This window comes from Aedes albopictus, chromosome 2 (genome assembly GCF_035046485.1).
Source record: "Aedes albopictus strain Foshan chromosome 2, AalbF5, whole genome shotgun sequence".
Lineage (NCBI taxonomy): Eukaryota > Metazoa > Arthropoda > Insecta > Diptera > Culicidae > Aedes > Aedes albopictus.
The window spans coordinates 349,136,116-349,159,962 of NC_085137.1; the positions used below are offsets into that span (position 1 = coordinate 349,136,116).

Genomic DNA, 23,847 nt, shown 5'->3' on the forward strand with positions numbered 1-23,847 from the left:
CATTAATAGGATCCCACTTCATGAGCGCAACGTGGGTGTGAGCGCTGAGCAGGAAACCAACTCCACGGTGGCGAGGAGCGTGTTCACCTCGTAGGCCAGAGTATAACAGAATATGACCCGACGCCAATCTGTGTTCTCCAAAGTTCGGTCAACGGACTTCGCACAGTCCTAGGACCTCAAGCTTCATACGACATGCCTCATTGGCTAGTTGTGCCAGTTTACCCTGCTGGTCTAGGGTTTATACATTTTAAATTCCAACTCTTGTCCGTTGCTTCGTGCTAAAAGTCAATCAGTTCGTAATCTTTCATTTTCGGTTTCTGTAACGGTTTTTGGGTTTCGGAAACAGTAGATTTGCTCTTGTTAGATCTGTTTTGCCCCTAGTGTCTATTCGCCTTGACGGAGGCTCTCTGAGATAATTGGCTGTGCGTGAAAACATTTTTTTTAACATGGGAAAGGATAGGAGCTGCATTTTCAAATGCTTCTAATTCTTTATAGAAATTTTTTTAAGCAAAACGTTCTTAATGTTATCGAATGAGATTTTGATGCGCTATATTATAGACATAACATTGTGATTTAAAAACTTTTTGTCCAAAACCAGTTATAGTGTAGCTAATTGAAAGTATATTGCAAAACATTAACACTTTTTTCACTCTGAGGTCCCTAAAATATTTTAGAAGCATTTGAAAATGCAGCTCCTATCCTTTCCCATGTTAAAAAAAATTGTTTTCACGCACAGCGCAATTCTCTCAGAGAGCCTCCGTCAAGGCGAATTAATAGGACATATGATTCGATTATCAAAAAATGCACTTAAGATTGAAATTCCTTGATTTATTTGTCGTTACCATTATATCGCCAAGTAGCTCGCCAATAAAACCACCCGCACTTTTCCACCTATTGCTAAAATGCGTGGGTGGGTAGGCTAAATCGCCATCATCATCCGCATCCGATCCATGTGTATAGTGAAATCGATAATTTTAAGCTTCGTTTGTACCGGAGTACAAATAATCCTGGGCCACGGTAACGGACGGGAACGCTCCCATCCCACAGTCGTTCTTCCAATCGTCCCAATCGAGCGTATAGATGGCCACCCCGCCAAGGCCGTTTATCACCGCGTAGGAGTACTTTTGGGCAAGAGTGTCGCCGGTCTCGGAACTGATCCAGCTCAGATCCTTGGTGTAGTAGACGGTTTTGGTGCCGTCGTCGGCCACCGTTGCGTAATTTTCCACCAACGGACATAGTTCGTACTGCGCTAAATAGCCCGCTTTTTGGCTGTTTGATCCAACCGGGCCCGGTCCACTGATTGGCGATGCCACGATTGTGCGGGTTGGCCTGGCCAGCGTGTATGTGCGGGCGTACGTGGCCACTACAATGTTCAGCTTACTTTTCCGCACCTTAGTGGAAATCCAATCGACGATTGATGAATTCTGAAAAGCGAATGAGATAGAAAAAATCGGGTTTGTTTGATGATGGATTTTCTACTAGAGAAGCCCTACTGTGAACGGTGATAGGCAATATGTATCTTTGGATATGAGGGTTGCTTATTGGATTTTGATAGAAGAGTATGGCTAAATTACTTTTATTGTAAACCTGGTATACAGGGAGGAAATGTTCATGCAACACTTAAATAATGAGAGGCCTCTGATTTAGCGATGCTTTCATAAGTAATAATAAATGCGGAGTGGGAGGCAGGGGCGTACAATTTCATTTCAATAATACACTTTCATGCAACATTTGAATGAGTCACTTCAAGTGTTTCATACATTTTTCTAATGACTCGGTCGTTAAAAAAAACTTTTCCACTCATCGTAGCACTCGGTAGTCTCCCACCCGGTCGCATTGCTTGTGCTTCCTTCCTTGTGCTTGTTTTCCTTTCGAAATTGCACGACCCTGGTGGGAGGTGGGGACTCCTAACTTTGTAGAGGTATTAGAACCAATGACTCCATATACACGAGACCAGCGCTTACACCAACTAAGCCACAGAACAAGTAACGATTCAGCGGAACAAAAAGCGAAACTGACTCCGACACTACACCATGGGGCTGTCCATTAATTACGTATGGCTTTATGGGGGGAGGGGGGGTATGAGAAATGTTACGCGCCATACAACAATTTTTGGGTTGTCATACAAAAAATCTTACAAGGGGGGGGGGGGGGTGTCGAAAAATCGTAAAAATTCCCTTACGTAATTAATGGACAGCCCCCATGAACGCTCCTTTTTTTACCGCTCGCGAAGAGGCTTTGTACCACAAGCCGACATGGGCCGAGATAATCACGGGAATATTCTCACGAGCGAGTGTGAGGTGGTCGAGAGGTGGCGGCAGCATTACGATGAGCACCTCAATGGCGACGTTGCAAGTACCGAAGGTGGCGTGGTAACAGATCTAGGAGTATGTGCACAGGATGAAAGACTTCCGGCCCCTCACCTACAAGAGATTGAGGAGGAGGTTGGCCGGTTGAAAAACAACAAAGCCGCTGGAGCAGATCAACTACCAAGCGAGCTTCTAAAATACGGTGGAGAAGCACTGGTGACAGCACTACACTGGGTCATTACCAAGATTTGGGAGGAGGAAGTATTACCGGAGGAATGAATGGAAGGTATCGTGTGTCCCATCTACAAAAAGGGCGACAAGTTGGATAGCGGGAACTACCGCGCGATCACACTACTGAACGCTGCCTACGAGATACTCTCTCAAATTTTATGCCGCCGTCTATCACCGATTGCAGGAGAGTTCGTGGGGCAATATCAGGCTGGATTTATGGGTGAACGTGCTACAACGGACCAGATGTTCGCCATCCGCCAGGTGTTGCAGAAATGCCGCGAATACAACGTGCCCACACATCACTTGTTCATCGATTTCAAATCGGCGTATGATACAATCGATCGAGAACAGCTATGGCAGATTATGCACGAATACGGATTCCCGGATAAACTGATACGATTGATCAGGGCGACGATGGATCGAGTGATGTGCGTAGTTCGAGTATCAGGGACACCCTCGAGTTCCTGCGAATCTCGCAGAGGGTTGCGGCAAGGTGATGGTCTTTCGTGCTTGCTGTTCAACATTGCGTTAGAAGGTGTTATAAGGAGAGCGGGGATAAACACGAGTGGAACGATTTTCACGAAGTCCGTTCAGTTGCTTGGTTTTGCTGATGATATTGATATTATAGCTCGTAAATTTGAGACGATGGCGGAAACGTACATCCGATTAAAGAGTGAAGCCAGGCGAATCGGATTAGTCATTAATGTGTCGAAGACAAAGTACATGATGGCAAGGCTCCAGGGAGAAATCACCGCGCCTACCACCCCGAATTCATATCGACGGCGATGAAATCGAGGCGGTTGAAGAATTCGTGTACTTGGGCTCACTGGTGACCGCCGACGACACCAGCAGAGAAATTCAGAGACGCATTGTGGCAGGAAATCGTGCTTATTTTGGACTCCGCAGAACTCTACGATCGAATAAAGTTCGCCGTATCACAAAGTTAACTATCTACAAAACGCTGATTAGACCGGTCGTCCTCTATGGGCACGAAACAAGGACCCTACGTGCAGAGCACCAACGCGCCCTTGGAGTTTTCGTACCATCTACGGCGGAGTGCAGATGGAAGACGGGACTTGGAAAATGGCGAATGAACCACGAGCTGCATCAGCTGCTGAGAGAACCAACCATCGTCCACACCGCGAAAATCGGGAGGCTACGGTGGGCGGGTCACGTCATCAGGATGTCGGATAGCAACCCGACTAAAATGGTTCTCGAGAGTCATCCGGCCGGTATAAGATGACGTGGAGCGCAGCGAGCTAGGTGGATCGACCAACTGGAGGACGATCTGCGACAAACAGCCATGGACCGAGTGGAATGGAGACGCTACTATGTACAGCAGAGGCCGCCCCGTAAGGTTCTTTTTTCATCTCTCTTTCGGCGAAAGCTATTTGTTTTTTTTAGTACTGAGACTGCAATGAGTGGTCCCACTTTTAACCCTTTATAAGGCAGTGGCAACTATATTGCCACCTTATACACATATTTTTTTCTGTTCGTTTAGAAAATTTTTAAAACTTCTGTTTTAACTGATGGACACATTAGGCCTTTGTGAACACTCGTGATTTTTTTGAGCCATAACAAATATGAATGGGCTTTTTTAGAACAAAATGTCTCTCCAAAAACATCCATTTTTGAGTGCATGAAGGTTTATAAGCTCGAAATTCTGTTATGGTGAGCGAATTGAAAATCGAATGATGGGGAATGAAAGGCCTATGTTCCTTTTACTTGTGGACAAAATTTCAACTTGATTGCTTCATTATTATTAGAAACTCAGCCTTTTGAAAAAATGTACTATAATAAATGGACATGAACTAAAGTTGCCATAACGTCCAAAATAATTGACCAATCGAGTTTAAATCCACACAAGTAACTCATGAATATTAGGGCAATAACCTGTCAAAAAATCAGCATGATTGATTAACGCATCACAAAATAACAACATTTTAAACTTTGTTGACAAAAAGTTGAAATTTAGACCATTTTTTTCATACAAAATCGACCATCGAATTTTTTGAAAATAAAAACGTTTTTGTTCATTACACCACATGTACTTTATATTCCAATGTAGAACGAGTGGATTCCGTGCCTGGTTCTCTCGGCCTTATAAAGGGTTAACAGTAACTGAATTGGAAAACAAAAGTCTTTTCGATTTCTGAGGTAGTCCAACTCAGTTACTGAGTAGGATATTTTCTCAATATTAATAGTACCAAATAAATGACATAAAATATCCAAAATTGATAAACTACTAAACCGATCAAACCGTGAGCTCATTGACCACGTAAAACTTACCACGCTCATAGGGCTCGTGTTGTCGGAATACAGCGCAGCTATATTATTGGTCCATGTTTCCGCCCCTTCGGTAAAGTTGAATGCATACACGTTGATCATGTCGGCGTATCTGATTCAATCGGAAAATATAACAAATTAAAAAAAAACAGGGTTATGTTTGTAGATATTTCGATTATCCGCTACGATGAATATGTGGGATTAAGGTTCAATCAATGGTAATCAAATATTGATGGTTATTGTAATGATGCATTTCAACAGATTTCAACCAGAGATTTGATACAGTGAGTAAATATGTAAGAGTATGACGATAAACAAAGGTATAGGAGCTAGGGAAGTTACTCCGATCTAAGGTTAATCCATTTTTTTTTGTTGTTCACTTCAAAAAAATAATAATAAACAAAACAAACAGCGCTTCAGTCTTTTGTTTTGGGAAGGCTGATAAAGGGAGCATATACCCTACTTCCGAGTAATTTTAGAATTAAAATCCTGCAAATCAAGAAAAGCTTCTAAAAGGTTACTTTTAATAAGTCGTTGTAAATTTGATGGAAATAAGAATAATCGTGAAAGTTTCTCTTATGAAATTCATCTCTAGGATGCCATATTGAGTCAATACAGCAATACAGCGATACTAAACACGGGTTTGCTCGAGAAAACGCTCAGAAAACTTCTTCCTTTAATTTAATTAACTAATTCCTTTAATCTACAGGCTTCAGGAATTTATCAAGATTTTTTCCAAGAATTTCTTTGATGTTTATTGTTTACTGCTAATGTCTTTGATGTGTAGTCTGTAGTAACGAGCCTGGATAAAACAAAGAGGAGAAACGTCAAAATTGGAACAGTCGATCTAGTGTCATCCCCATAGTTCCAATCGAGCAGGAGACCTGTCAAAACGACAAGGATTCTCCACTTTGGTATACTCGAGACACTTTAGTCTGTAGTAAAATACAATTAATGAACTTCCATCCTTTCCCAACTATGACATGAACCGGTCTAATAACGATTCTCTCGCATCTCCACCGTAGTGCATACACTGATATAAATTTTGTTGTGGAAACTACCGATTCCATAGTAAAATTACTAAACGTACAATCATAGGTACGGTTTCAACCGACAATAATTTCAAGTTAGTTCTACTAAAACACTGTTAACTTAACTAGCAGTGCAGTTAACATTACTAAAAATAATCTTAATTTAACAAATGAGCATTGTATTTTTAACCATACTGTGTTGTAAAATGCGTGTCCAGGAAAAATTAACAATGTTTTGTTGTTGAGACGACTACGCTTTTAGTTGAATTTACTACAATGCATTGTAATTTCAAGCATATTTCAGTTACCTTAACTGATTTTGTTGTCGGTTGAGAATCATAGCAACAGTTAGTAATTTTACTATGGAATCGGTAGTTTCCACAACAAAAATTATTTCAGTGTAGCGAACGCGATGCTGCAATATTTACTCACCCCATCAGGAGCGATTCTCCAAAATTCCCTGCACTTTATACATTTCTTCAAGGAATCCTCCAAAATTCCTTTCGTAGAATCACAAACCTTTGGTCCGAGAGTTCCACTAAAAATGTCACCTTCAGAAGTTTATTCGAGAATTCATCCAGATATTCCTCCAAGGATACCTTTATAATTTTCAGTAAAGAGCCCTTGAAGGCTTGCTACAGAAAGTACTCCAAAGACTAATCTAAAGATTCCTTGGAATTGATTCGTGGATTCTTCCAAATACTCTGTTAGAGAATTCTTCAGAAGCTTCTGCGATGGCTCCTCTATAAAGTTCTCCGACGATTCGTTCAAGGGATTAGTCCAAATTCTTCCAGAAGGTCTTTCAAGAATTCCCCCCACAAGATATTAAAAAAAATAAGCATTGATTACCTAAACATTCTTCAGTAAAAAAAAACAATCCAAGAATTCTAGCAATACATTCTTCGAAAATTCCTCCAGGCATTCGTAATAGCACAGACAAACAGACGTAACACTCTTCAAAACGGCTTGGCACGTGCATTTAACGATCGATTCAAATTACATTTGATTTCCGCGACCGTTACACCAGAGGCGCTAGTGTCCGATCGCTTTGACGTTTGCCACTGTACACGTTACTGAATGATGCAAACGAAAATTACAGGCAATTTGTGTATTAGTGTGCGTGTCAGACAAACTTCAAATCGAAATCCATCATATTCAACAGTGTCACGCGCGGTACTACCAACACGTGGCAGTGTGCTCATAAAAAAGACACCGGGCAAAAGTTTTTGATGAATTTTCTCCAAGTGTTACGTCTGTTTGTCTGTGGTAATCAGCTGTCTTCAATAATTTTTGTAAAAAACCTTATTCCGGGAATTCCTCCGACGATTCTACCAAAACTTTCTCCAATATTTCTCCTGAAATTTCTCGTCAAACTTCTTTCAAAAACCTCTCCGGAAATTACTCTGAAGATTGTTTCTCTTTGCAAAAAATAAAACTCTTCAGAAGATTTTCCAGGAAATCCTTCAAGCACAGACAGAGTCTGTGCTTCAAGGATATTTCCTAGAATTTTCTCCTGGAATTTCTCAGTAATATCTTCCAGTTAATCATTTTTAAACTAATATCTCAAATTAAATTTTATAATACCTTCCATGAAGCAATCTAAAAATCCTAGGCAATGAGGCATTCTAACATATCTTTGCAATATCCGAGAAAGCATTTCTGAAAATAAAAATCAGCTGAATCCTGAAAGAAATGAATGGATTGATGGAGTTTCTTGTCCAAATTTCAAAAAACAATTCCTTGAAGATTTTCGAGAAAAAAATGAATTTTGAAATTAAAAAAAAAACTCTGATATGTCCCAAAGTTGAGGCATATATACGGACCGGATTCGCTGGTTGGGTCACGACTGCGCCCCGATTAGCGAATCGTTGGGGCAACTAACAACTGATCCAAATGCATTTGCCCCTAGGGGCAAGACAGATCTAACGAGAGCAAATCTGTGTTCGAGGTGTTGTTCAGAATTCCTGACAGCTCCTCAGAATTTCTCCCATTTATGCCAAAGTGTGATCTGGCACCAATGTCAAACTGCAAAGTGTTGCATGTGCTGAATAAAAAAATGCAGTTTTAGGGATGTCTTTCAACCAATTTCGTCGATCATCGATAAAACGAGTAACTCAGAATCTCCCAGAGTTGCTCTCGTTTGCAGTGTCTTGCCCCTACACTGAAATAAATTTCATGGTACATAGTGGTTTCTGCTTTTAGTGGTATTGCGTGTACGTACACGTTGCATTACACGTACACTACCTGAGTTACTGGTTGAAAATAGTAAACAAAAATCAGCTGGTCCCGGCAAAATCAAATGGGCATATTTTCAACCAGTAGATTTGCATTAGTGTTCGTGACACCGCGCTGTGAAACCACTATTGCCAGGGATGGCATGCTCCTCAGTGTGAGTGCAAGTGTGCGCGCACTGAACGGCGGCTTGCGGTGAAAATTACTATTCCGAGGGTCAATTTAAATACACAACGCCACTAAATTTGTGCAGACTGCGTTTCGTTTCAATTCAACAGAAATATGTTTTCAATTTTACCATGGACTCGATTTTCAATTAAAAAAAGTTTCTGTTGGCAACCGGATTCGAACCAAGAACCTTGACATCACCAGGCTCGCACGCTACCACTCGGCTATCGAACCGGTTGATGTGAGAAGAAACAAAACGCACACAAGAAGCGTTGGTGGGTCGATGATCATGTTTTACCATGGTAAATTTAAAAACATTTTTATGCTTGTCATTACTGCAAGCCGCCTTTCAGTGTGGTTTTAATATGAAAATGAGCTGCACTGTGCACATTTTCAGTGCGGAATGCCATCCCTGCATTGAACCATTCAACCATTATTAATATTGCGCATTGCGCAGTTAAAAGTGCGACGAGGAAGTGCGGAATCTCAAATAAAAGTGCGATTTGGTGTCAGATCGTTTCGGTGTCTTCACCGCACTTATTCATTAGCTCATGATGAATAAGTGCGGTGCTAGGGGCAGGACAGATCTAACGAGAGAAAATCTGTGCTCGAAATGTTTTTCAGAATTCCTCACAGCTCCTCAGAATTTCTCCCATTTATGTCAAAGTGCGATCTGGCACCAATGTCAAACTGCAAAGTGTTGCGTGTGCTGAATGAAAATTGCATTTTTGGGGATGTCTTTCAACAAATTTCGTCGATCATCGATAAAAAGAGTAACTCAGAATTCATCAGAGTTGCTCTCGTTTGCACAGTGTCTTGCCCCTAGGTGCGGTGAAGACACCGGAACGATTTGACGCAATATCGCACTTTTATTTAAGATTCCGCACTCTGTCGCAGTCCAGTTAGCAATGCAATTACCATGCCTAAAAATAGTAACAGTGACCATGTTTTCAGTGATGACTACTATGTTTTCCTTACAATTACCATGGTTTGACAACCATGCCAATAGTAATGAATACTATTTAATATGGTTGTCTTGAGTGCGTTTTCGTCGTTATCTGAACCATGTTCATGTTTACCTACAACTATTCTCATATTCAGTTCATGTTCAGTTATACGTTATACTGTTTCCATGAGTTATCGACTTCGGTGATTATCACCGTCATTCTTCCAACAAATTATTTGCGACGTAGTTTCATGATGATTGGCTTCTTTAGCGGTGTTGAAATAAATCCATATTCTGAATCTGCATGCAAAACTGAGCCGAAATCCAAATTTTCATGAATTTTGGTGCTCGGGAACCTATTTAAAAATCAATTTGAAGTTCGTATGGGAGCGATTTGTCGAATCACCCCTCGTCGCATTTTGTACTGAGTGGAGCTGTCAATCAGCTACCCAGCTGTCAAAAGGTGATTTCAAAAAATCTCTTTGAAATTGATTTTAGGTACCAAAATAAAGTTCTAAAAATCTGAAAAAAATCATAGTGGCTCAGAAAAAGGTGCTCTTTCGTATAAAATCAAAAAATCGATACATTTTTTTTAATTTAAAAACCCAATTTGCTATGGAGTTAAATTTTGTTTTATAAAACTGGGGGTAATTACCTTATTTAATTAATTAAGTTTTTCATACATTTTTGGCTATTTTTAAAACCAACAAAGACAATCTTTCTATACTAAAACCCGCAGCAACTCGACCAATGATGTACCCATTAATTATTCTGTCTAACAGGCCACCGGCTCGGCCATCGGATTTAGAATTCGAGACCTTCATCAAGGCGAACATACAGTGTATCAAACAATTGTCCGTACAGCAATTTTTTGGTCAAAATATGTTTTCATTTAAATGCTTATAACTTTTTTATACGTCAATCAAAAATGCTGAAATTTTGAATAATTATAACACATATATTAAAGCTCCATTAATGATGATGATGATAAATGTGTACCCACCATCAGCGCAAGGATTACCTATGACTGCAGAATAATTCCGGTAGGGAATTATCTACGTGATGGTTTGTTGTAGCAGGGTGAGTTAAAATTGCTGAATCCCTTCGGTAGTCAACAAAAGTTGCTATCTCATGACAAAAGGCTGGCTACTCCACGAACTTGAGTCCGGTCATCAGTTCTTTTAACTCCCTTAGGCTACCCCTCCCCGTGTGTATGTGTGGGTGTGTGTGAGTGTTCTCCCCACAATATAAAAATGGAAATTGTAAAAAGCTATGTCAAATAAACAGTGAAAGGAATAAATAGATATATGTCATCAAATTACAACAATATTTTACCGTTCAATAATGACTTACCTTTGCTGATATAAACCGATAATAAAGGTACGCTCACATGTCTTGGGATTTTGATTCCTGTACCATGACGCAGTAGCTTCATATACTTTCTTTCCATGATTAGTGAATAATCCTATATTAAGTATCTTCAAACAATAATGAGTGGAACTTTTAACAGTATGTTTCCTTATTCTGACTATTTATTGAAACTGGTCGTGTAGATGTTCTTACAATTGAAATACTGTCTAGATTAACGTCTCTTTTCTGTGTTTTCTACACACTTTCCTCTCCGCTTGAAATTTCACTACAGCTGTCTTTGTAAATTTCTTCTGCTTTCTTTTTTAGTTTCTCTCTATCGTTTGCTAACTCTTTCCAATCTTGTCGTGTCATCCCTCGGTATCTCCTAAGATCCTGCCGCAATGAATCCTTCCAAGTAAAACTAGGTCTGCCTTCCTTTTTGAAGCAAAATTTGAATTTATACGCTGATTTTAACGGATGCATATTGGGCCTTCTTATCACATGACCGTAATAATTAATTCTGGCTACCCTGACTCTTCTATTAATGGTTTTCCCATTCAGTTCTTTTTTGATGTTAAACCTTCTCTTCTTGTCTCTACAGTTATTCCATATATCCTTTAAAATAAGCTTCTCATATTTTGCTAATTGCAAGCGACTTCGTTTTGTGATAGTAGACACTTTTGTACCATATTGCATGGCTGGAGCGATGACAGTTTTATAAATAATTTTACCGATTTCCCATGAAGGCTTAAATGTTTTACAAAATTGTACAACACTTTTGGCAGATTTAACCGCATTAATCGATCTCTGTCTAGTGGTAGCTGGCCTGTTCAATGTACTAGTTAGATTAACTCCTAGATATCTGAGAGATTCACAAGTTGCATAATTCTTTCCATTTAGAACAATCGTTTTTGGAGGTGGATTTATGGCATTTGGTATTCTTATTAGGATTTGACTTTTCTGGTTATTGATTTTTAAACCTACCTCTCGTAAAACTTCTTCTAGCGCTGTAATGATTTCTTCCATTTTACCCTGGTCCTCTGCCATAATAAGGATGTCGTCCGCGAAAGCCAATAAAATTGGTATTACAAATACTCCAATTTCCAAAAGAGTCAGGTTTGGAACCCTTTCTACTACTTTTTTCAAAACACTTTGTATTACTAGATTGAATAAAAATGGCGATAACGGACACCCTTGTTTTATCCCTTTTCCTCGCTTCACTGTCTCTGAGTACTGTCCCTGCCATTTGATCTTAGCTCTATCCTCTTTTACACAAATAAGCACCCTATCGATAATGTGAGTAGGAACATCCAGATCTCTCAAAATGTCCCTTAGTTTTGTCAAGCTCACATTATCGAAAGCTTTCTTTATATCTACCGATGCTACAAACAAAGTCTTCCCTGCGTTCCAGTATTCATCCATCACCCTTTTTGCTACGAACACATGATCATCTGTTGATCGCCCTTCGGTAAACGCAGCTTGATGTAATCCCGGATCTCCGGTAAATTCCTTTAGTCTGTCTCTTAACCACTTAGCATACGGCTTGTAAACTACGTTACATAAACTAATTCTTCTAAAATCATCTGCCGATTTAGGATTACAAATCTTGGGTATAGGCACTTGTATCGAATTCGTCATTTCTATGGGCATTCTATTTTCTAACCAGATTCTTCTCCATATATGTACTAACTTTTGGAATGTTTCTTCATCAGCAAATTTAACATGTTCCATTCGAACTCCATCTGCCCCTGGTGATTTTCCGTTACAAGACATTTGCACTATTCGTTTCATCTGTTCTTCTGTGGGTGGCTCTGTTAATGGACAAAAATCCTGTTGCTCTACTAGTTGTATATCTGGCCCTGCACTTTGTTTTAATATATCATTCCAAACTTTTGTGGTAACCTCGGCTTTTTTAAATGACTTCCTTTTAACATAATTTTTCAAGAACATAAACGATTTCCTTATCCTCACTCCAACATCAAAGTCATTTAAATCATTGTAGAAATTTTTGATAACTTTTTCCTCGTGTAGTTTGATTGCTTTTTGATATTCTTCTTTCCTGTTCTCTACTTTATGTTTGTATGTTATCATGTAAGGCCTTTTTCTGTACAATTTCAACGCTTTATTCAGTCGGTTCAATGCGCTTTTCCTTTTTGGCGTCAATGGCATCTTTGAAGTCCTCAAAGCAGTCGTTGCTGAAATTCTCATTTTTTTCGCGATCCCGTCGTAACACTCATCTAAATTTGACTCTTCAACTAGCTTATGTTTTTTAAGCTCATCATGACACTTTTCTCTAATAACATCATATTTAAGAGCATTTGCGTATAATACTTTGTGAGTTTGTTTTGTTCTTTTTGCTTAAACAGTATCGATCAGCTTCACATCCATTACTATGAGTCGATGATCAGTACTTACTATACTCCAATACCCTTGGATAAACCTAATCCTCACATCGCTACATACTGCTTTAACTATATGATCAATTTGGCTTTCTCTATTCCCACTCCTCCATGTAACTTCGGTGTTCTGTCCTATTTTTGAGGATACGTTCTGCAAACTACACATATATTAAAGCTCCATTGGTAAAATTTTGAGCGAGATCGAATAAGTTTTCTGAACGTTATAGAGCTTTTAGTAAAACTTATAAATTTTTTGAATACATTTTTAAAACATTATATCTCAATATGTACTTGATGAAACTTTTTCATTTTTTTTTTCGTGTTACAGCTTATACCTAAGATTTTCATATGCAGCTTTGTTTAAGGTTTTATATTCACTACAAAAAATATAAAAAATCTGTATATGTTTAGAGTGTCATTTGGAAATTTATCATATTTTAATCAATATGCTGTTCACCATACGCATAGTAAACCTAACCATTGAGTAAGGTTTAAGGCTACCATCATAGACTAATTTCAAGACCTCGATGTATCAAAGAAAACGATCAAATTTTCGGTGTCCAGTCCGGTACCCAATAAATATTCATAACCGTGTATTTTTTTCCGTGTAAATTGCCTTTTGTGTAAATTTTATTTAGCGTGTTACACTGATCTGACAGCTCTGACAGTAAGGGACTAAACATAAATTACGTAAAGTGAGTACCGAGGATTGTTCACAATCTGCGAACTTGACTGCGGAAAAAATTGCGACCATGACGCCGCTACCATGGTCTACCAAAATCAAGTGGTAAAAGTGTTCTAATTTGACCCTCGATTTGGTCAGCCTGTTTTTTCAGTGTAGATTTGCCCCATTGACCAATCCAAATTCCTGTGTGGTAGTGGTTTGTGTTCAGATTTCCCGTGTTAATCTATCTGTAAGAACTTTGTAAACATCTTTTGTTCTCACGTATATGGATAGGCTTGCATTAGGTTTCGTGAGACATTTTTTGGACAACTCAATTAGACGTGACAAATATTTGGCCAAACAAACCCAACTAATAGTGGTTTCGCAGCGCGGTGTCACGAACACTAATGCAAATCTACTGGTTGAAAATATGCGCATTTGATTTTGCTGGGAACAGCTGATCTTTGTTTACTATTTTCAACCAGTAACTCAAGTGGTGTTCGTGTAATGAAGCGTGTACGTACACGCAACACTACTAAAAGCAGAAACCACTATGACCAACACAACGTGAATCGTATACGTAACCTCGGATAAATCTGGAGCTCGATTTGAAAAGGTCGTATGTGCTTTTGTCGATATAAAATTCGATCAGTTTATTTTAGTTATTGTAGCAATAAGGAAGATATTTTTGAGGCTTTTAATGATGGAACGAAAAGCTTATTTTGTGAGGATTCTGCTGTATGTATCAACTTTGTTCAATTTCAACGGTTTTCGCTACAATAAGCGAATCCAACTGATCGAATTTTTAATCGACAAAAGCACATACGACCTATTCAAATCGAGCTCCAGAAATGTCGAACTTCAATGGCAAATATTTGGCATTATGACAAACAGCCTGATGGCACCTTAACTTGTACGCCGAATTTCAAAGGGTAATCTCTCTGTGATTGGAACACACTAGTCAGTTTCTTGTAGATAGGATATGGACAGCATGAAAAATTATATGGAAAGTAAGATGGAATTGCGAACTGACAACGTGTAGTGCATCCACCATTTTTCTTAAGATCTAATTTACATTACGCAAAATTGTCTACCTCAACCAACAACCCATCGCCATTATACTTACAAGCTCAGCGTGGTGCTATCATAAGCATTGGAAAACACGGACTTGTTCGGCGAAACGGAAACCGCCAACAGCTTATTTATCATGTTGAGCCTGGCACGAAGTCGGATGATGAACTTCTGGAAATTGACCTGCAAGCAAGCAACCGAGCAAGGGGAGACGAATTTTGCGCTCAACGACCCATGGATCCCGCACCATCAAAACTGATGCGCTGTTATGTGGGTCGGACGGACGGAAAACAACATGCTTACCTTGTCGGATGATTGACCACCCCGGCTGGCCGGATAGCGCCAGTCAATGTCGATGCCGTCGAAGTTGTGGCGGGTCAGAAACAGGGCTATATTATTGATGAGGGTATCCGGGTAGGAGGCTACAGCCTATGGAAAACGAATCGAGGGTAAACGAGCTGTTAGAATCTTTTCTTTTTTGTTTTTCTTCCGATGGGATGTCTAGAGCAGTACTTCTCAAACTGGTAGAATCAATATTGCTAAATCAGATGTGATGTTATGCATATATAATAATGCTAAAACCTAAGTAACAATGATAGCTGGATTACAGTTTATTCAGCTCTTTTTTTTCAAATCAAGCTTAAGAGCGGTTTATTCAACCGTTATATAGCAATATTGTTTGATAGGCTTGCATCGCAACCTAGTGATTTATGACCAAAAAGTGCAACCATACTTGCATCTTGTCACTTTAATTTGTAGAAGAGAGAGTCGATGAAGAGAACTCGCTCATGTTACTTTCGCCCTTATTTAAACTCAATCTGGAATTGAACCTAAATTACGTTTTCCTATACTAAATTTTAAATACGGGAACGCAATTACTCGCACTACAAATTGGCCCTGTTTTTTGAACGCTAAAAGGATTTCAAAAAGCTTTGTTCCAAAAAAAATTACCCTACACTGAAATAAATTTTATTGTGCAAATTACCGATTCCATAGTAAAATAACTAACCATACCTATGATTCTCAACCGACAACAAAATCTGTTGAGTTCACTGAAATATGATTGAAGTAACAATGCATTGCAGTAAATTTGACTAAAAGCGTAGTCGCCTCAGCATCAAAACATTGTCAATTTTTGCTGGACACGCATCTTACAACACGATATGGTTTAAAAACAATGCCCAGCTGTTAAATTTAGATTATTATTAGTAATGTTAACAGCACTGCTAGTTAAATTGACAGTGATTTAGTGGAATTAACAGGAAATAGCTGTCGGTTGAGAATCATAGGTACGGCTAGTAATTTTACTTTGGAATCGGTAGTTTCTACAACAAAATTCAGTGTAGGGGCAAGACAGATCTAACGAGAGCAAATCTGTGTTCAAGGTGTTGTTCAGAATTCCTCACAGTTCCTCAGAATTTCTCCTATTTATGCCAAAGTGTGATCTGGCACCAATGTCAAACTGCAAAGTGTTGCATGTGCCTAGAGGCAACACACTGTGCAAACAAGAGCAACTTTGGGAGATTCTGAGTTACTCTTTTCATCGATGATCGATGAAATTTGTTGAAAGACATCCCTGAAACTGCATTTTTATTATTCAGCACATGCAACACTTTGCAGTTTGACATTGGTGCCAGATCACACTTTGTCATAAATGGGAGAAATTCTGAGGAACTGTGAGGAATTCTGAACAACACCTCGAACACAGATTTGCTCTCGTTAGATCTGTCTTGCCCCTAGGCATGTGCTGAATAAAAATTGTAGTTTTATGGATGTCTTTCAACAAATTTCGTCGATCATCGATAAAAGAGTAACTTACAATCTCCCAGAGTTGCTCTCGTTTGCACAGTGTCTTGCCCCTAGGAACAAACCCAGAGAGCATGATGGGTTGGGCCAGGTGGAGCATGATCTGACGAGGCATAGGGTGTGACCGAGGATGGAGAGCGGAGAATCACAAAATTGATGAAAACAGTTTTCAGCATTTGCAAGCAGGTTTTAAGACAAAAAGTTTCATAGAAACCTGGATAGAAACACACCATTTTCCGAAGAACACTTGCAAAACAATTTGGAAACCACTTGAAAAAGAGATTACAAAAAAATATTTACCGTTGAAAATGTGGCACTGCTTTCGTACATTCCCCCAAGCAGGATCATCAATTTTGAGTTGGCTGTGCGAAGGTTTTGGAAAAACAAGAAACCAGCTGAAATGGAAAATGTTTCAGTTTCGTCAGAAGTATAGGAAACAACGGTACAACATAGGTAGGTTGGAACAAAATGGGATTACTTTCTGTGTCAAAGCTTTCGTTCAAAAGCCGAATTTCTCCTTTTGTAGTTAATCCGATCCCGATGTAGGTGTAGTGGGTACACTTTGCCGCACTCAGAGCATCCGGTGGCACCGGGGTGGGATAGCTTGCAGCATGGCTATCATAGTAGCACACAATGTCTGGCGGGAACAAATGAAATATGTATCAAACATATTCTTAATTAATTAGCTATTTTCCTGAATCATGTTACTTTGAGCCTCAACTTGGTAGAAAACGAACGCAGTCAGTAGACAAGCAATTATTAACATCTTCCGTCCAATGATTTATGAAAATTGGCTTAATGTAAAACTGAGATGCAATAAACACAACTGCTTGAACGAAACTGAGGAAGAAACTAATTTCCTATGAAGTGTGACAAATGTTTTCGAACGGTATACATAATATGTTTTTTGGTGGTGTTGACTCAACTGCATCATGCAAACAAGTCCGTTGGTGTCTAAGACGTTGGTATATTCGGTAAACGAACTTTCCCCATCAGCGAAACTGAAGCAGATAGAACAGAAAATTATTACTTATGTGTCCACATTGGCCTCTATTGAAAAGTTCGTGGTGAGGAACTTCAGCTGGAGAGCTGAGAGAATCAATTGCAATAGCTCCTTGATCATATCATTTTCAATTACTAAATTTTAATACGCCAACAATATTTAAATTTCAATAAAATACGATTTTAGCAATTTCTCTAGTCGTTAACCGAGGTGAACTTGATCAGCGGGGTAAAATTGATCATACTAATTGCCCATGGGACTAAATAGAAATTCCTGTACAAGGAGCTTCTAAACGTTGAGGTGACCATAAATTTCTTAGCTCATCTATCAGTGTGGACTTTTCAATTTTTGGAAAACTGTAAATCTTGCCTTGTTTTTTTTATTGGTTTTCAATGTGTCTCTTGCCAAGGACTTCCTGCAAACATTATATCACAGAGAAACAGATGTCACACTCACATCGCCTTCCATCGATAACATTTTTAACGGTTGATTCAAATATTCAGTAGTACACTGAGAAAACGAGCATGGTAACTTTTACCATTTCATAGGGTCAAAAAACAGACAAACAGACGTAACACTTTTCAAAACGGCTTGGCATATGCATTTAACGATCAATTCTAATTTCATTTGATTTGCGCGATCGTTCCACCAGATGCGCTAGTGTTCGATCGCTTTGACGTTTGCCAGTGTACACGTTGCTTAATGATGCAAACGAAAATTACAGGCAATTTGTGTAGTAGTGTGCGTGTCAGACAAACGTCAAATCGAAATCCATCATGGCCGACAGTGTCGCGCGCGGTTCTACCAACAGGTGGTAGTGTGCTCATGAAAAAGACACCGGGTAAAAGTTATTGGTGAATTTCCTCTAAGAGTTACGTCTGTTTGTCTGTGGTCAAATTAAAACATATTTACTACTTGATTTTCGTAGACAATATTTTTTTCTTTGAGACTACTATGATAAGGGTTCAATTTACCATGTCCGTTTTTGTTTACTTTTTATGGTTATTTTCACCAAATGTTTTTGGTATCTTTACCTCTGTGCACTGATGAATACCGTAGTAAATGCAACCATGGAAATAATGTTTTTACTATACGCATGGTTGCAAATCGGCAGCAATAGTTTCCATTTATTTATACTTTTAAACAAAAACACATGAATTTGATCATGTTTTTATTAGATGCAACATACTAACTACATACACACTACAGAACTATTCTAATTCTTGTTCTGTTGCATCGTCATATAGCTGGTCCGAACGTCTCTGCTCCCAACTTAGAAAAGACTGTCGCAGATGTTACACATTTTGGACTGCCCGAAATCACTGGGGGATCCGGGCAATGGGCTTCTTGGCTCGGCATAGGATCAAATTGGGAATACCTAGAATTTTAGTAAATGCTATAAAGTCTCTTTAATAAAGCCAATTCAATTTCTTTAACAGCCTACTTACGTTTTCCATGCCATTTTGAGTACCGGAGTTTTGTTCCACTGATTGGCAACATCCGGCAAAACTTACAACTTTTCCGCCACTTTCGTTTGTGACCAGCTCTAGTCCCTTCAGGTTGTTGAATTTGGCACGGCGAAGACACACTGCGGTGTGTCGGAATGTAGTCGGAATGTTAAATTCTGGAGCTCGATTTGAATAGGTCGTATGTGCTTTTGTCGATTAAAAATTCGATCAGTTGGATTCGCTTATTACAGCGAAAACCGTTGAAATTGAGCAAAGTTTATACATACAGCAGAATCCTCACAAAACAGGCTTTCTGTTCCATCATTAAAAGTTTGCAAAACATCTGCCATATTGCTACCATGACTAAAATAAACTGATCGAATTTTATATCGACAAAAGCACATACGACCTATTCAAATCGAGCTCCAGAATTCATATTGATATTTGAGCACAATTTACCTAAACTTTCAACGATTGAATTTTCCGATTCGGAGGTGGAGTGAATTTTGCAAATGGCGAACCTTCGCAAATGACGCAGTAAACTAGAAAATGAAGACAACAACTACCTAAATGTTTATAGGGGATTTTTTTATTACCGAACAGGTTTGGACCGATGGGTCTCCGATTGCAATGAAAATTTCACCAGAGCTAGAGGTCATGGATATATGATCATATATGGAATTCAAAAAAAAAAATCATAGAGGACTATTTTCCAGGAAAACGCTATATGTATACAATTTCACTATTTTCCAAAATTTTCTAAAACACTCCAAACTTCAAAAAATCATATCTCAAAAACTATGCTTCATAGAACAAAACTTTTTTAGTGAAATCGACGCCAAATTACCTTAGCAATCTAATAAAAAATACACCGAGAAAAAAAATCTCAGAAAATTTTTCAACATAGAGAAAAAAAACGTCTAAAAATGCTGATAAAAGTACCGTCTGTATCATAGATTATTTTCAACAAACTTTTTCCAAGCGCAAAAACTAATGTTCTTCCTTTCGTTCTTTGACACCAAAATAGAATCTCTTACCGTTTTGGTGATATAGCCAAAAAAAACCAACGGCCAGTCGTTATATTTTCATAGGAAGCCATCTACAACACGCAGAAAAATAAATTGTAAACACAACTAAATTCTAGTTCAAATCTAGGGGCAAGACACTGTGCAAACGAGAGCAACTCTGATGAATTCTGAGTTACTCTTTTTATCGATGATCGACGAAATTTGTTGAAAGACATCCCCAAAAATGCAATTTTCATTCAGCACACGCAACACTTTGCAGTTTGACATTGGTGCCAGATCGCACTTTGACATAAATGGGAGAAATTCTGAGGAGCTGTGAGGAATTCTGAAAAACATTTCGAGCACAGATTTTCTCTCGTTAGATCTGTCCTGCCCCTAGGTTCAAATCAACCGATTTTTCAGTTTACTATAGCGACAAACTGATTTCTAGTTTAAACTGAACTGTTCTATTGTTTGTTAATACAAATATTTTCATTTGTCGAAATTTTTGGCAGTTTGTTAAAACAAACAGAGATATGGTATTTTCAACATGAAATAATGGATTGATTCAAACGACTGCACTTTTGCCACAACAAATCCGGAATGTGATTGTGTTGGTGCCGGTAGCAACTACGGCAGCTCGGAAATCTATTTTTAGACCGTCGGTAAGCGGATGGGGAGGAGGACGACTAAAAAAAAGACAAAAGAGGTGAAACCGATCAACTTTTTGTGGATGCTGTCGTGAGAATCTGCGCGTTATCCATCACGGCCAAAGCTGCACTTAGAAGTTGGCGTGATGGATTTGCTGCACCTTCTTCGTTGTGGCGAGAAGCATTTTATAGATGTGTGAGTGCTTTCGGACCATGTTTATGGGTTTTTATTCTGTTGAAACAAATGAAATTTTTAACATTATATAAAACGATGGTAATCGGTTGTTTTTATCGTTAAACTCTAAATGAAAACAATTAAATATAACTTTGGAATAAGTAAATTCTCAGTTTGAAAATCAACCATGCGTTTTATTGTTTTAAACAAGCGCCATTTTTCTGCGTGAACAGCGGCCGTTCTCTTGTTGCAACCTAGGTTGCAACATATTTGCATTGCAACGAGCAAATGACGTTCGCTCATTGCAACGTAACTTTAACACCAATGCATTCTTCGAAGACTCCTCCAGGCATTCGTAAATTTTACTCTTTTCATAATTTCAGATCATTCCAGAAAAAGGGTAAAAATCACTCGTTTATTTGACGTACAAGCGGTTTACCCTTTAAAGAGTAAAGGCCGTTTACTCTTTTTATGAGTTCACCTAGTTACTCTCGAAAAGGGTATTTTTTTACTCTTTAAAGAGTACTTTGGTCTCAGTGTATCTAGGAGCAAGACAGAGCAAAATCTGTGTTCGATGTGTTGTTCAGAATTCCTCACAATTCCTCAGAATTTCTCCCATTTATGCCAAAGTGTGATCTGGCACCTAGGGGCAAGACAGATCTAACGAGAGTAAATCTGTGTTCAAAGTGTGGTTTCCTCGCAGTTCCTCAGAATTTCTCCCATTTATGCCAAAGTGTGATCTGGCACCAATGTCAATCTGCAAAGTGTTGCATGTGCTGAATAAAAAAGTGCAAGTTTAGGGATGTCTTTCAACAAATTTCGTCGATCATCGATAAAAAGAGCAACTCAGAATCTCTGAGTTGCTCCCGCTAGAGGCATATATAAACTATTTTTTAAAGAAATGCTTAATAAACATCCGACTGGATTTTCTGCAAAAGCATCCTTAAAAAAAACGTATGCTCTAACATCGTAACAGACAAAATTTAGTCGTGGAAATACGCTTTGTTAAAAAAAAACACATACAAAACATACACTATTAAAACATTTTATAACTACCACTTAATCGATCACCACGGAGAAAAAAATAAAGTTACATCAATCATATTATGGTCGCAAACAAGCATATTTGTGCACTGACTTTTATATAAACCCCTTTGAGATTGTATTACGCATAATACAATAGGATGAAGCATAACAGAAGCTTGAAATGACCTAAATGGATGAATTGATTAGATCAAAAACATATGCTTGCTTCAACCATATTTTGCTTACATCAACAATACTTATTGTTGGTGATTTGACAGCTCATTTATACCCATGGTAGATTCAAGCATGCTTATGCTTAACTTAAAATTCATTCAAATGAGGTTATGTTGTATATCTAGAATCATTAAAAGCTTTAAAATTTGGACAAACATTGCTATAATCACAGATAACAGATGTTTATGCTAGTACAAATTTTTCGCAGAATCCTGTGTAAATGTTCAAATCGATATACGTTGGCTCACTACCGCCATCTACTCAACTGATTGCGGCATTACATCTAACTTGAATGCAAGAATAGTTCAAAGTTCCAGTTTCATTCAAGATCGAATACAATCTTGAATGTAAAATTGCGTAGTGCATGCAATCTTGAAAGCGATCACTGACTATCGATCACTGCGCCATCTCTAAATGATTGCCACATGAGTTTCAGCTGCTCGTTACATACGAAATGGCTGTTGAGCATTTTTACACACATTGCCAATATAAGCATAAACGTCTGTTATCTGTGCTATAATGGTCGTATTTCAGTGCAATATGTTCGAATTGTAACAAATTACACTAAAATGCGACCATTATAGGAACGTTTAATTAGCACACTATTTCCTTGCATATTCTTAATTTTTAATGATGATTTGTTCGAATAATTTAGCATATTTTAACACTTAACAAGGTAATTTTATTTCCTAAATTGCGGCATCATTCCGGAAGTGCAGTCCACGTAGGCCGTACCGGTCGATCAGGGCTTTCGTCTACTTGTGGCAGGTTTCATCAGTGCTAAGACATCGTCACTTCGGCGCATCAAGGACTCTTCCGTCACGTCGTCCGTCGTCGTTTCGAACAATCCCGGCCGGTGGCTTGATGGATCGAATGATAAAAGCAAGTCACCCAGTTTCTTGACATGTCCGGGGGAATCGTCCTGGAGGAATCCATTTTTGAACTCCACTTTTTGTAGATTGGAATATCGGACACCAGTTCTCCCTTGTCGATGGTCTTCTTGAGCTGGGCGCCCAGCTCGGAGCCGGCGGAAATTTTCGCTCACAGTATATCACTAATCAAGTCTTCCTCGGTTCGAACCGGGCTGTTCCATCAGGATTTCGTGGCGGCTGGCTTTGAGCTGTATACAAGCTGAAGCTGAAGTGGCGAATTCTGCGGAGTTACATTTTAATTTCTCCCGATAGAAACGATTCACACAATCCCGACACGGTACCTAACGATAATAACGATAATAATTACTTAACATCAAAACGCGGCGACAATATCGTCGTCGTCAATGAACTATACCGCGGCCATGATGAATTATGACTGAGCCTCAGGAGGCCTGGCCAACACGGGTTCAAGCAAGGCTTCATGTAATGACATATATGCTTAGTAAAAACATTTGATGGTTGATGCTCAATGATGTTCATTTAAACGAAACATATGCTTGATGTAGACATCAAAACATTGTGAATCAACCATATGAAGCAATTATGCCAAGAATATCTTATAGGCTTGAGAGAACTATGGAGAAGGTTATATCAATCAGGCAACATTTCTGTCCGTGACTGCTTGGGCACATTTCTCAATTCACTGGAATCAGACCGCAATATTTTTTTTTCAACTTAGACAATTTCAGGCGAAGTGGTCGCCAGCGTGTGCATCAACCTAGGGGCAAGACACTGTGCAAACGAGAGCAACTCTGATGAATTCTGAGTTACTCTTTTTATCGATGATCGACGAAATTTGTTGAAAGACATCCCCAAAAATGCAATTTTCATTCAGCACACGCAACACTTTGCAGTTTGACATTGGTGCCAGATCGCACT

General features: G+C 38.8%; 2 protein-coding genes across 4 annotated transcripts in view; one reads left to right on the top strand and one right to left on the bottom strand.

The window, feature by feature from the left end:
* Positions 1 to 23,847, top strand: part of LOC109430795 (G-protein coupled receptor dmsr-1) — a 505,508-nt gene that overhangs the window by 333,254 nt on the left and 148,407 nt on the right. The gene's annotated exons all lie outside the window — the stretch shown is intronic.
* On the bottom strand, positions 805 to 17,424 carry LOC109430814 (acidic mammalian chitinase). The gene is made up of 7 exons (XM_029866276.2): positions 17,202 to 17,424; positions 16,972 to 17,130; positions 16,794 to 16,888; positions 14,991 to 15,116; positions 14,743 to 14,870; positions 4,830 to 4,938; positions 805 to 1,424 (listed from the first exon to the last, which is right to left on the bottom strand). Exons 1-7 carry the CDS (start codon positions 17,257 to 17,259, stop codon positions 975 to 977), a joined length of 1,125 nt encoding a protein of 374 aa, XP_029722136.2. The 5' UTR covers positions 17,260 to 17,424; the 3' UTR covers positions 805 to 974.